This window comes from Malania oleifera, chromosome 7, assembly GCF_029873635.1.
Source record: "Malania oleifera isolate guangnan ecotype guangnan chromosome 7, ASM2987363v1, whole genome shotgun sequence".
Classification (NCBI taxonomy): domain Eukaryota; kingdom Viridiplantae; phylum Streptophyta; class Magnoliopsida; order Santalales; family Ximeniaceae; genus Malania; species Malania oleifera.
In genome coordinates this window covers 12,480,029-12,494,193 of record NC_080423.1, presented here as the reverse complement: position 1 = coordinate 12,494,193, position 14,165 = coordinate 12,480,029, and the positions used below count along the sequence as shown (strand labels likewise).

General features: G+C 37.6%; 2 protein-coding genes across 5 annotated transcripts; one reads left to right on the top strand and one right to left on the bottom strand.

Annotated features, from left to right (window-relative positions):
- The first annotated feature begins 4,906 nt into the window (after positions 1-4,906).
- Positions 4,907-8,252, top strand: LOC131160753 (agamous-like MADS-box protein AGL66). The gene is made up of 11 exons (XM_058116634.1): positions 4,907-5,091; positions 5,200-5,253; positions 5,424-5,442; positions 5,562-5,623; positions 5,779-5,806; positions 5,992-6,053; positions 6,765-6,864; positions 6,960-7,004; positions 7,262-7,389; positions 7,768-7,867; positions 8,118-8,252. Exons 1-11 carry the CDS (start codon positions 4,907-4,909, stop codon positions 8,250-8,252), a joined length of 918 nt encoding a protein of 305 aa, XP_057972617.1.
- A 304-nt stretch (positions 8,253-8,556) lies between these two features.
- LOC131159200 (uncharacterized) lies at positions 8,557-10,927 on the bottom strand. 4 transcript variants are annotated; one of them, XM_058113918.1, is made up of 10 exons: positions 10,870-10,927; positions 10,658-10,757; positions 10,510-10,560; positions 10,310-10,425; positions 10,016-10,190; positions 9,862-9,936; positions 9,692-9,766; positions 9,433-9,563; positions 9,031-9,208; positions 8,557-8,958 (listed from the first exon to the last, which is right to left on the bottom strand). In XM_058113918.1, exons 1-10 carry the CDS (start codon positions 10,899-10,901, stop codon positions 8,827-8,829), a joined length of 1,065 nt encoding a protein of 354 aa, XP_057969901.1. In that variant the 5' UTR covers positions 10,902-10,927; the 3' UTR covers positions 8,557-8,826. The 4 variants fall into 4 exon arrangements, with proteins under 4 accessions (XP_057969901.1, XP_057969903.1, XP_057969902.1 ...); XM_058113920.1 differs by having other exon boundaries at positions 9,433-9,560; XM_058113919.1 differs by having other exon boundaries at positions 9,862-9,933.
- Positions 10,928-14,165: the final 3,238 nt, after the last annotated feature.

Genomic DNA, 14,165 nt, shown 5'->3' with positions numbered 1-14,165 from the left:
TGTGAAAATAATTTTTTTAATTTTTTTAAAATAAAAGAAGTATTAGTAATGATTCCCAAATCCGTCATTAATAATGAGCTAATAGTGACGAATCTTCAAATTCATCACTAATATTGTGAAAATAATTTTTTTTAAAAAATAAAAGAAGTATTAGTGACAGTTCCCAAATCTGTCACTAATAAAGGGCTAATAGTGGCGAATCTTTATATTCATCATTAATATTGTAAAATAAATTTTCTTCATTTTTTAAATAAAAGAAGTATTAGGGATGGTTCGCAAATCTGTCATTAATAAGGGGATAATAGTAACGAATCTTCAAATTCATCACTAATATTATGAAATAAATTTTTTTATTTTTTAAAAATAATAGTAGTGACGGTTATTTATTCGTCACTAATACTGCAGAAATCGTTGCTAATATTTTTCCGGAATAATTTCTACGCGAAAAATATTTTTCCGTGATATTTTTCTAGTTTTAGTGACGAAACTATTAGTGACGATTTTGAAATCGTCATTAATAGTGTCGTATTAGTGACAGTTGCTAAAACTGTTACTAATACTCACTTTTAGTGACGAAATTGAATCCGTCATTAATAGTTTCGTCACTAAAAATTCGTTTTTTTTATAGTGATCCTTGGGAGGTATGCTCAAGGTGGGGACGTAAGCTAGTTTGGCCAAACCTCAATAACAAATTTTGTGTGTGTGTGTGTGTGTGTGTGTCTCTCTCTCTCTCTCTCTCTCTCTCTCTCTCTCTCTCTCTCTCTCTCATTTAAATTTTCGCGTTGTAATTTTCATATATGTATGCTTGTTCATTTATAATTATAATTATTTGCATGCATACATTTAAATTAAATGAGATATGCTGCACACGTGTATGTATGCACTCATAACTTAATCACTTTATATATACGCTTATATTTTGAATGAGATATGAGGTGATGGATGTATGCAAATATTTAATTTGTAAAGAATACCACATTTGTTTTAAATATTTGCATACTTGATTTATTGGGGGAATTGAGATTGCTTAAATAGACCTTAGGTTGAGAAATACTAGCTGTACGTGATTTTAAATTTAACTTAGGAAGAATTTTTCATACCCAATTCACCCCCCTCTTGGGGTTACACCATTCCTATCAAGCATTTAAGTGCATCTTCTTGTCCTGAAGAAAAGACGAGATTTTCTTCGGTCTTATTTCTTGGCTCCTTCTGATCTGGAATTGACATTGATTATTGTAGTGGCCAGTCCTGCCATAGTTTTAACACTCGATCTGCCTTTTTCTCTGAGAGTTGTTGGAATTTCCTGGAGCTCTTGATTTGGATCGTCTGGTCCTAGATATGCTGCGATTGTTTGATCGCTCATGCCCACTTCCTTTCCCTCGGCTTTCCACATTTAAGGTCGAACTTGAAGTGGAAGCATTATTTGACTGCATTCTGATCTTTTCTATCAAAATCATGTTGATGACCTTGTCAAACTTCAACTTTGATTTTCCTGCGGAGCTACTAATCGCAGTAATGATATCTTTCCAATTCTCTAGCAACTGACTAAGAATTAGTAAGGCACGAATTTCACCGTTAAACGTGATTTCAACTAAAGCGAGTTGATCCGACAGCTCGTTGAAATTGTTCTGATGTCTACTAAAAATTTCACGTACGGACATGTTCATGTTAAATAACTTTTTCATTAAGTGTACCTTATTAGCGGCTGATGGCTACTCGTACATGTTGGATAGTGCATTCATAAGAGACTTGATGGTTTTCATGTGCTTGATATTGAAGGCAATAGACTTTGCCAGCATAATCTTGATAGCTTTGAGAGCTTTTTGGTAAAATAACTCCCACTCACCCTCCTTCATGGGTTCTGGTTTTTCCTTCAATGGTAAGTGCAACTCTTTACCAAACAAGTAGTCCTCATTCAGCATCTTCTAGAAACCGAAATTGATGCCGTCAAACATCTTGATCTTTGAGCTCTTTTCATTCGACATCTCAATTCTCCTATCTAGAGATGGAATCAGCTCAAACGGATAGTATGGTTGGATCTGGAACGACCGAAAACCTTAACAATGGTTCAACTCGTTCGAAAAACAAACCTAAAATGTCTACGAAAACCTGGTCAAACTTTCTAGTCAAACTCTGTTAAACTTAACAGAATATTCTCCTCCTTAATAGAATATACTGATGCCATTTGATGATGTGGCAATGTGGGGGCCTAGATGCTGATGTGGCAAATATGGGTGCCAGTGTTGATGTGGCAAATATGGGTCCTAGTGCTTACGTGGTGAATATGGTTCTCAGCACTGACGTGGTAGTGGGTCCCAGCCACTGACGTGGCATTTGACGTGGTAGTGGGTCATGGCTGCTGACGTGGCAGCTGCTTGGATGACACGTGGCGTGACGCGACTGTTGCAGAGTGCTGACATGGATGCTGACGAGGCATTGATCGCTAACATCACGCTGATGTCAGCTCTTCTTCAAGCTTAAGCTCTCAATGTGAGCTTACCGGCGCATAAGATCACTTGCCAACAATTAGGAGGCACGTGAAAGCAGTTGGCGACGATAGCTAACTTCCAGAGATGTGTGTGGGTGTATGTGGGCTCGTGGGACCTTTGTTCAAACTTTGATTTGCACTGTTGACTTGGAACATGTTGGTGGGCTCAAAACTTAGTTTTGAGATACTAGACAGAGGCTCTGATCTGGCAATTTTGCTCTGATCTATCTCTGATACCAATTGTTAGGAATTTAGGAACAATAATCACACACAAGCAAAAATAAATAAGCAAGACACCAAGATTTAATGTGGTTCGGCCCAAATTGACCTACATCCACGAAGTACACCAATCTCACTAAAATCTGGGAGAAAATTTACAAGGAGAAGGAGGCACCGCTAAACTCAACTCTCTCTCTCTCTCTCTCTCTCTCTCTCTCTCTCTCTCTCTCTCTCTCTTTTTCTCTCTCACACACCTTTCTCTCTCGCCTTCAACACAATTTCACTTTGTTCCTCACACATTTTACACACACACACATCTCCTATATATAGCCATGGATGAGGTGAAATTCAAGAGTAGTTGACTTAATTTCAACCAAGGTGGTCTGAGGTTGGTGGAGGTGGCTGCCGGTATCCATTGGAACTCAACAATTCAATAGAAGCGGCTGGGATTGGTGGAGGTGGCTACCGACGTCTCCACTGCAACTCAACAGTCTATAGATTTTGGAATTAGCTTGTACAAAAGTCCGCCCCTATGAATGTTAATTTGTTAATCAGGAAAGTCGTTTAAGATGTAAGTGGTAGGTTGTCTTAATGCACCTAATTTTGTCTTGGTTAGTTTATTCTAGCTCATTCCCCCCCCCCCCCCTTTTTGCTTCATATATATATATATATATATATATCTTGCTTACCTTTTTTTAAGCAAAAAATAATTAATAAATAATAAATTACAGTTTTTGTTTGGGATGGTTTCTTTATGTACGTACCCCAACTTTGTAACTTGAGCGCGTCTTGAAACACGCATACGATCCTATCCCTATGTATATCTGGAGAACAATCCTTGAACCATATTTCAATATGATCCACCCATACTCACTATAAATAGATTAGGGTGTACGCACAGATAGGTACATAGTTATGAGTGACCTCTTTAGACCCAAAATTGAATGGATGAAAATAGATGTAGCTTCTTAATCCATCGATTTATTTAACCTTTTGCATGTTCAACTTGTTACAATTGTCGATTAACGTAGGATGGTGTATATATTAATGCTAAACTTGGAGAATTTTTCAGCAATCGTAAAAGACTAGTGGAAGTATGATTTGATGGTGAATATGATACGCCAAGATCTCCATGCCAAAGTTTAAATGAGTAGGATCGCATATAAATGTAATGGATTATAAATGAGTAAATGAGATATTAAATCATTCAACTGTTGTTACTTGTACTCTAACTTCTACCCACCTACTTAAGATGTTCACTTGTGGTGTGGTTTACAATCGGAGACTTATATATATATCTAAAACCAAAAAAATAAAAAATCAGAGAAAACTTATGTGCCGAGTTGCCATATCCCATTGTATCCTTTACATTAAAATTGAGTCGCTCATGAATTGTGTATCACAAAATAATGTTTGGGAATATAAATTTCAGACCTTAAATTTGAATTTGCGTGAGTTTGGATGAAATTTAATATAATTTTGTATTTTATTTTATCTAAATCTTCATAGAAATAGAATATTTCAAACCCAAGATTAGTGTCGGATGCAAAGTCTCAAAAAAGATTATTTTCCTTTTTCAGAATTGTGTAAATTTAGCTCCTCGCGTTTAAAAAATCTTGAATAGAGGCAAGAGCACACGTGAACTATTTCTGTTTCTGTTTGGAGAGAGAGAGAGAGAGAGAGAGAGAGAAAGAGAGAGAGAAAGAGAGAGAGAGTTTCGGGCATTCATCACCTTCAAAACAAAACAATGCAGAATCCTCCACCTTTTAAGGTGAGTGCATCAGATTTTTACCATCACCTTCCCCTCCAAAACTACGACCCCTTCTTTACACCCCACGTCCATGATTTCAGCACTCCCACCTCTTCTCAAGCCACGCCCAACGCACACCGAAATCCCAAAACTGCCCCTTACACGTTGGACCAGCGGAGGACAAAAATGGAACAAGAACACGAGCAAATAAAAAATTGTGGTGCCCCAATCAAACTCAGCTCTCATCACCTTCGTGAACCCATGTTCCTCTCCTACTTCCTTGCATCATTTTTCCCTTCCCCTTCACCTCTCTCTCTCTCTCTCTCTCTCTCTCTCTCTCTCTTCGTTTGGAGTTGTTTGCTTGAATTTTCCGGCTAGTTTTCTAAAAATTGTCGTGAGATTTTATCTGGGATTGAGTAATCTGTGCATGCATGCACTCAAATTAAGAAATGGGTCGTGTAAAGCTTCAGATCAAGAGAATAGAGAACACCACAAACCGACAGGTTACCTTCTCCAAACGTAGAAATGGACTCATTAAAAAAGCCTACGAGCTCTCAATCCTCTGCGACATTGACATCGCTCTCATCATGTTCTCCCCCTCCGACCGTCTCAGTCACTTCTCCGGCAAGAGAAGGTTCCCCATGCATACCCTCTCTCTCTCTCTCTCTCTCTCTCTCTCTCTCTCTCTCTCTCTGTTTGATACCCATTTCGTGATTATGTTTTTGGTTCACAATGTGTGTAGGATTGAAGATGTTCTCACACGTTATGTAAATCTCTCGGATCACGATAGAGGAGGGTATGTTAGGTTTTTTTTTTTAAAAAAATTTGTTCTTTGTTGTTTTTGTTTATGCATGAATGTCTTTTCATTAATTTGATCTGCATGCATGCATGCATGAACGAAATTGCAATTTCAGGTGCATATCTATTAATTTACGGATCTTTTTTTTTTTGTGGGTTTTGTGGCAGAATTGTTCAAAACAAAGAGGTAATATATGATATTTATGTGGAAGTAGGTGCTTAATTGCTAAGGTATTGAATTTTAAAGAAAACTAAAAGGAAAAACATTTACAATTCATATTTATTTTAATCCTCATATCCATTCAGTATTTGATCAGCGCCCTCATGAAACTCAAGAACGACAGTGACAATTCCCCTGAAAACAGCGAGTAACTCTCTCTCTCTCTCTCTCTCTCTCTCTCTCTCTCTCTCTCTCTCTCTCTCTCTCTTGTTTTCTAGCTTTTTTTTCTTTTCTCTCTCTCTCTCTCTCTCTCTCTCTCTCTCTAATGATTTACTGATAACAATGTTTTGATCAAAGCAGTAGTCCAGCAGCTAGCAACTCAAATGTGGAGGTAATTAAAGAGCAACTTTTTTATTTCCCACTTTCTTTTGTAATGTACGTGTGCGTGTGTATGTGCAGACACACATGGAAACATGTGTAGATGTTAATTAGGCACAACTAAATTGAAGCATGCATGGTACCTTAAAACTGCAATGTTTTTTGAGACGTAAATATGTTTTTTCAACATTTCTATAGGAGCTCCAACAAGAAATCAGCAATTTACAGCACGAGCTCCACATGGCAGAGGAACAATTAAGGTCGGTATACTACTCTAAATTATATGTCCCTAGCTACTATATTTTCTATGGGGTTCTATTTTGAGATCTCTATCCTTAAAGTATGAGATTTTCATGTTGATGGTATTGCGCAAATCTTATGAGGGATGAGAAGCGGTATGAAATGGGAGATGGGCTGCTCCTATTGTGTGCTCCTACCTTACTGACCTCCATCGACAGAGAGAGAGAGAGAGAGAGAGAGAGAGAGAGAGAGAGAGAGAGAGAGAGAGAGAGAGAGAGAGAGAGAGAGAGTTAAAAAATGTGAATTAATAATCTGAAAATCATAAAATTTTCTTTAGAAATATACTTATAAATATTTACCATCCAAACATCAAACATAGGCTTTTCATATGTTTTATATAATTGTATTATATACAGTATGATGTGCACAAAGCAACGAGGTAAGCATAAATGTGATATTTATAAGATAAATATAACTTTTAGGCTCTCTTTCTCTCTCTTTGGGGGGGGGGGTGTGGGTGGGTTTTTATTAGAAGGCCCATTAGGCTTGATCTACACAAAAGTATAATTCATATTCCCATCTCCCATCTCAAATCCTTTCCCATCCCTTTCGTGCACAATGTACATCTTTTGCTGCTAATAATATCTTAATTTCCATGGTGGTATACAAAATAAATGTGAATTTGTGAAATAAATTTCTGATCCCTTGCTTTGTTTGGAATCACTTCTAAGGACATTTGAGCCAGACCCAATGTCAATCACATCAATAGGAGAGTTCGAATCATGTGAGAAGAACCTTATAGACGCCTTGGCTCGTATAACACAAAGAAAGGTGAGCTACTCTCTGGGTTTCGTGCAAATGCCTACCTTAAGAATTCATTCGTTAATTTCTTTCTTAGTTTCTACCCTTTGTTTTCTATGTTGCAGAAGCAACTGCTGAGTGCTCATCTTTCTTCCTATGACCCATCCAGTGTAAGTAATCAAATGTACAGCACTGTTTAGTTAGCTTGGAAGTAAAAAAAAAAAGTTACTCAAAGAAGAGCACTTTCAATTATGGAAATAACTCATACCAATAATGCCTCAAGTAAATTTTCTTTATAAGTTATATTTTTGTTCAAACATCAATCTCTGAACAGACTGCAAATTAAATTTAAGGGTTATGACTTTCCAATTTAGCAACTTGTACTGTAGCCCATAAATGGTGAATCTTAAAATAAATTTTGATGCAGGTATATTTGGACACACAAGATGGTATGCCAGCCTCATTTGATAACGAGGTCGCTAATTGGTTTCTTGAGAATGGGGACAACACATCTCAAGTTTATGTTGGGCCTAACCCCTCCACACTTCCCCCCAGGTACATAAGAACCCAATTTTTCCTCTCAGAATTTGACAAAGCGTTGACATAATTTGCAAATATAATTAACATTTATGAACCAGTTAAAAGGTATTGTGCATTTTACTAGTTAGAGGTACCATACAACAAAAGGAAAAGATTTGTGCAAGCATACGATTTGCTTCTGGACATGATTTTTTTTTTTTTTTTTATTGAAAAAAACGTATATTTGTAAAATAAAAAATTAGGAGCGTCCGAGCATATATGCTTAAGATTTTGTCATGTTATTCAGTAAAGAATTAATTACTTTGTCGTTGGAGGAATGAATTGATGATACGTATGTAGGAACCCTTCGTCGACAATGGTATATGATGCATTGTCAAATGGGGGGAGTACAAGTTGTGATGATCGCGAGGGACTACCTGCATGGCATCAGGCTTTCACTTCTACTGAACTTCTCTCCGCCTTCATGACACCAGCTGCATTCCCTCTCTCTAAGGTCCATTAGTTATTTATTATCTTTCATTACTCTAAATGGCTCTGGCTCCTCTGCTATGCATGTTTGGTGTTTTGCATGTTTAAATATCATGCAATTATAGGACATTAACGTGCTTGAGACCATTTTAAATCAGATCTTTTTGTGTAACAAAATCTTAACATGCATAGCGGAGGAACCATGGCTGAGAAAGATGAGCAATGGTTAGAACATATATAGTTTAAAACTAATTGACTAATTATTGTAATGGTAGCAACAAGAGGTAGGGCTTGTGGGTGCATCTTCGAACCAACAAGTAGTAGATTCGACATCTAACTGCCCAAATCTGCCATCTAGTGATGAAAGTGCAACTTATGTGACCAAGCTCCGGGAGCTCAATTCAAGATAATTTTCCGAATTCATACCGTGCCCTAGCTGGCGAGGATTTTTTTTTATACATATTTTTTCCCTTTTTGTGCATGCTCTACAGTCTAAGTGCATGCTAGCTGCAGATTGATGAGAGTTATATGTATGTATGTATGTATGTATGTATGTTTGTATAAAAAATGTGTTGTAAATTGAGTCATACAATTTGAGATATACCAATGATATTGTACTTTTGTATACGTTAATTTGTTGTAAAAGGACTCCTAACTGAAGCAGTTCCCTGTTTACGCTTAAGAGTGCTGTGTATTATGCAATTTGCATGGAAATGAAAGTAGCATAAGCACCATATGAAGTTCAAGGTTCTCAATTAGTTAATGCACAATATCTAAGGCCAATCCCACTAAATATTAAAAAAAAAATACTAAATACCAGCGAGGTACCATGTCATTGTCCTAATTGGCACCATCTAACCAACAGTTAACACTGAAAATTCCGCTTATTGAATTATACCCATGATGACAGACGAAAGATAGTTATTGGATGGATGGCGTGGTATCTATTAGGACGATGATGTAGTACTTCGGCAGCAATACTCGTTAAAATGGAAAGTCAAGATCCTCTAAGTTCAAATTTTCTGGCAAGAAAAAGCCATCTGATCCCTCCCATTCCCAAGGGTAGCTGCCCTCTTGTCTCCCTTCAGTCCATAGTCTTTCATTTCCTGTCGCGCCCTAAAGAAACAAAAATAAAAATATTATGTATGTCATGTTCATAATTGATTTAGTGTAGTTCGAGTGTCCTACCACAACAGAAGGGTCATTGGGTATGTGTGAGTCTCTTGAAAATTCCATCGGTGTATCTGCTTGAACCAGAACTGGTGGGAGTGTCTCATTTGTCATTTGGGTACCATCAGTTTTGTTGTTGCCAGTGATTGGGGTGGTGCTCAATAGAGGCTCTTCATATGGAGGAGGAGATGAGACCCTAAAAATTAATTAAATGAATGCATTAAATTGGATATACAATTGAAGTACCAAATAGTGGAGAATAAGAACTTACCCTTTGTTTGGTAAACTAGAATGAATTGGATTGAGAGTCAAATAGAATGAAGAATTATATGACAAATTTGTAAAATTGTAAAGATGAACTCGATTCCATTTCATTTCATTCTTGTCTACCAAACAAGTCTCTAAGTTATATCCACATACCTCTGTACAAATGCATTCAAATTCTGACAAGTGTCTTGATTAGCACCATTGAACCAATCTACCTCCATAGGTTTAGAGTTACAGTACTGAAACATTTGGGAGGCATTGTCTTTGCTGCCCTGATTGCTCTTCTTTGAAGATGACAAAATGAAGAAAAAAAAATTCCAATTAATTGAAGATTAGGCTGCATATTTAAACAACTAAATCAATTTTTTTTTTCACAAGGAATTGGAAGATATTTCTTCCTATGGAATACTACCCCATAATACTCAAATGACCGTGTCTGTGTTGGAAATTGTTCAGCCATGGATGGTTGATTGTGTCCAACCATTTCCTGTTGAATCAATATCATTACCAAGTAAGAAATTTAAGATGAAGCAAGTTATTTAAGTTTATCTGCATTAACAAATTGTAGGTGCTTTTACATACAAAGGATGTGCTGTTTGACATTCCCAATGGTTGATTTAGGACAATGGGCAAAGTATGACTAGTCCCCATGGTCTGCTGCCATGATTTTTTCAAAGATGTTGATGAGTTAGGAGTAAACAATAATAGAACCATAAAATTTTAAAAGTTTTGGTACCTGCACTGCGGTGTAACTTGGGAGTTGGGGTTCCATTGTGGAGTTTGAAGGGAAATCTGAGACTGGGAATTTGTATGAAGAGTCGCAGGAGCTGCCTAGTACTTGATTATTAACTGGCAGTATTTCTTTGGTTCCCTTGCACAGATTTTGCAATATTTTCTCTCGAACCTTGGAGCTTTACAGAATCATACTTCAAGTTAAAACTTCATAGATTATCAACTTAAACTTATCAAGTTTCAAAAAATGAAATTATATGTATATACAAATATTCCATTTGTGATTATGAAGAAGAACCTGTAAGGGCTAATCCAGGGATCAAGCTGCATTAGAATGTTCCTAGCACAAGAATTTTGTTCCTTCCCATTGAAGTTGTGTGAAAAGGCTGTGCCACCATTCTCTTCCATTCCCACCTGATCATGCAAAAGGAGATACATTACTAATGCAATATGTCTTTTGTTGCATTTTATTTCTTCGTTCTGAAATCTATAGCATACCTGAAAAGTGGACTGCCCATGTGCAGGCTGGGAGCTGCCTACCAATAATTCCTGAAAAAATGTGCAAAACAGACTTAATAAAGAGAAGATACTGAAATACATTAAATGATACAGCATATAAAAAGCTATGGAGATGGGGGTTTGGTACTTTTTTGCTCATGATTCGTTGCAGAGAGTTTTTGAGGTTCCTTTCGCACCATAGGAGTTGAGCCAGTGAAGGTTCCTGTTCTGGGTCTGGCTCAAAATCCCTTTTGTAAATCCAGGAAAGAAAGTAGAATCATAAGTTGTGCAAAGGAAGCGAATTCGGAATCAAGTGCATAAGTGTTGTTGACTTTTAATTGTTATATACTGTGATCTTACCTGAGACCGGCTTCCAGAATCTGCAGTTCCATTTTTGATTTTTCTATTTGAAGCTTGATTTGCTGTAGAGGATAAAATCCAAGTAAAGTTCATATCTATATATGTTTGCATTGGCTGAATAAGAAACAAAAAGGCAAAAGCAGACTACTTACCTCAGCTCTTAAAAATTAATCCAGCCCAGGTTAGAGACAAGGTAGACAGCAATGCAGTACAAGAAAAGCAAACATGAAGTTATCAGAACAATAGCAGTAATTTGTAGAATGAAAAAATTACATTGAAATGAAATTATAATACACGATTTTGTTCTGTCATTTTACACTTAATGGTTTCAATAAATTTACTGCCTCTGCTTGTTAAAAGAGAAACTCCATCCGAATGAAAAGAGAAAAATGTTTATTGAGAAATTTTCTGTGTATATTGAGTACAGCCCACTCTCCTCTATTCACACACGAAGCTGTTATTCTTGTGAATATAAAATGGCGGGACGAATAAAAATTATAACTGAATAACAAATTTTTCCAGATAAACTAAATTACAACAGAATAACAAACTACTCCAGCTCCACCTGGGAATCTCCAGCTTAGCAATCTTCCATGCCATTCCCAAGAGTAGAACCATGTGCTTTTCTTCATGAGCCTCTAGGACTTCCAACACTCCCCCTCAAAATACGAATTGTTAAATTTTTTTTTTTTTTATATTTATTTATTGTGGCTTTTATCACAGCCGTTGGATAGTCTTTAAATCCAACGGTTGTGTGATATCATATATATGTTTGTAAGCCATGGGAAAAAGGGTGTATTACTTGTCATTTTGTGCAAAGAGAGCTAGAGGAGGCTTTCTTTTTAGGAAGATTTTTTCTTTACTCGTTTGACAGGTGAAGGGGTGTACAGGCGATCTGGGATCGAGGAGAGTCTGATCAGATCTTGTACTACCATAGTTTTACAGTGGATTTTTCTCTAGGTGCACGCTCCGTAGACGTAGGCAATCTTGCCGAACCACATAAAATTTCTCGTCTACATTTTTTCTGTGAATGTTCTTTGTGCTATTCATTTTGTTGATCAGAAGATTAAAATCGCTGCTCGTCAACACGAATTAATCCTGCTTGTAATTTTTCTCTCACTATGTGGCAATCAAGTTTGATGTGTTTTGCCCTTTCATGAAAAATAGGATTAGAGGATATGTCAATCGCGGCTTTATTATCAAAAAACAATAGTGCAGCTTGTGGATGATTAATTCTAAAATCAGGTAGCAGATTCCTTAACCAGCTTAATTCATAAACAGCTGCCGCCATTCCTCTATATTTGTTTCTGCTAAAGATCTTGAGACGATTTGCTGGTTTTTAGACTTCCAACTAATCAAGTTATCCTTAAAAAATGCAGTGTAACCCATGATGGATCTCCTAGTGTCGTGACAACCTGCCCAATCATTGTCAGTGTATACTTTAAGATGGAAATTAGAGGCAGCAGAGAAGAAAAATAGGCCCAAACCAAGAGTTCCTTTAATATATTTTACCACCCGTGTTGCAGCTCTTATGTGGGGCTCTCTTGGTGTTGCCATAATGTTAGAGTTGAACAAGCAGCGAAAGCACGCACAACTCAGACCAATCCAGAACCAATCTGGAAGCACTCCGGAACGCTCGGATTGATTTGGAACACTTGATGCAAACACTCAATGATGAATATATGAATCAAGCAAGCACAAAAAGATCAATCACACACAAAGTAATTGAAAACAATAGAAAAGTACACAAGATTTACGTGGTTCGGCAAGGTTGCGTATGTCCACGGGAGCAACGACTTATTTTTCACTATTCATATTGTTCAAGCTTACAATTAGGGTTACATAAACATGTATTTATACCCACCCTATGCGCACAAGAGGCTCTAGGTTAAATTCTGGAGGAAAATCCCTCAAATCCCCCCAATCTACAGGTTTGCGATATGAGTTTCCATGTTTGCGTCAAACCAAACCATCGACGGTTTCAGGAAGAATAAAATTCCTTTTGCTCAATGCTTCATTATGCTTTCTCGGTACATGTATCTACTCAGAATATGTGCCATACCCCCAACAATCTCCACCTAGGCTTATATTAACCACTTAGGAGAAAAATAACTGAAAGCATACCCGTTGCTCCACCCAAGACCGTAGATTGGGCCCGTCTCTCATTTAGCACCTGGAGACGTACACCAAGTCCAAGTCATGCTTGAACTTGATCATGGTAACATGAACTCCACTTAGCTGAACACCCAGCTCCTTGAACGATCCTCTGAACCACAATGCCACGTTGACAGCCTTAGCCTCTTCTAAGAACTTCGATCCAGTTGTAATCAGCGCAACCTGAGACTGTATCTTGGTCTTGTAACAATTAGGCCTTCTCATAACATACCCCGTTGTAGGCCTCTTGTCACCCAAGTCCCCCGTGTAGCTTCCATCTATGAACCTCACAACTAACGAATCCTCTGTTGCTTGTTGAAGTACCCAACTATATTGGCGTATGAAACCTTTGACAAGTCTTGAACCTCATGTCCATCCTTGAGTACTAAGCGGTAGACTGTTTTCTTAGATTCTCCAATGGTGTACCTGCGACTGGTTTAACGTAAACCATACTAAACCTCTCCAACACCTGATCCCCAAAACCACCCTAAGATAACCACAATCTTCATGTAGTTTTGTCCACACATCCACCTTGAGATAATCCCAATGTCTCTGCAGATTTCTCCTTGCGAATCTCCAACCCAAGAATGCTCTTGGCAACACCTGACACCTTCATGTCAACTTTCTTTCTCAACAGAGTCCTTGACTGATTTACCTCAATCGGTACCTTTCTAGCAATCAACATGTCACTCACATAACATAACATAATACTTGCCCACTTGCATCCTATCTCCCTCTCCCCATCTGGGAGCTCCACCAACCCCTCTGTCTGATTCTTATACAATACCTTTATCTCCTCCACCATGAAACTAATCCAAATACCCTTCCCCTGGTCATGAACTACCTCCTGAAAGATAGTAGGATCCTTCTTGGTAGTAATGGTTGCATAAGACATCATATTATACCTGGGCGGTGGCCTGACAGTGCTTTTGAGCCCATTGTGATCAAGTTGGTCTCTTGAACTTGAACTTCCTGCATCAAGACCAATGTCATCTTTGACCTGAGTCTAAAACTCCACATGCATTACAATCTCCTTCCTGCTCTAGTTTATCCTGTAATACTACAAGTCTCCTAAATTAGAACTCTCTACACTTCTGCCCTGAGTCTCCAACTCCACTTGTACAACATCCTCATTGTTGCTA

Excerpts from the sequence above, each read along its gene's own strand:
- LOC131160753 (XM_058116634.1), top strand. The coding sequence starts at position 4,907 with ATGGGTCGTGTAAAGCTTCAGATCAAGAGAATAGAGAACACCACAAAC. Across the intron at positions 5,092-5,199 it reads CACTTCTCCGGCAAGAGAAG|GATTGAAGATGTTCTCACAC; the intron begins GTTCCCCATGCA and ends CAATGTGTGTAG. Across the intron at positions 5,807-5,991 it reads CTAGCAACTCAAATGTGGAG|GAGCTCCAACAAGAAATCAG; the intron begins GTAATTAAAGAG and ends ACATTTCTATAG.
- LOC131159200 (XM_058113918.1), bottom strand. The coding sequence starts at position 10,901 with ATGGAACTGCAGATTCTGGAAGCCGGTCTCAG. Across the intron at positions 9,937-10,015 it reads CAAGTTACACCGCAGTGCAG|CAGACCATGGGGACTAGTCA; the intron begins GTACCAAAACTT and ends AAATCATGGCAG. Across the intron at positions 8,959-9,030 it reads CCAATGACCCTTCTGTTGTG|GGCGCGACAGGAAATGAAAG; the intron begins GTAGGACACTCG and ends TTGTTTCTTTAG.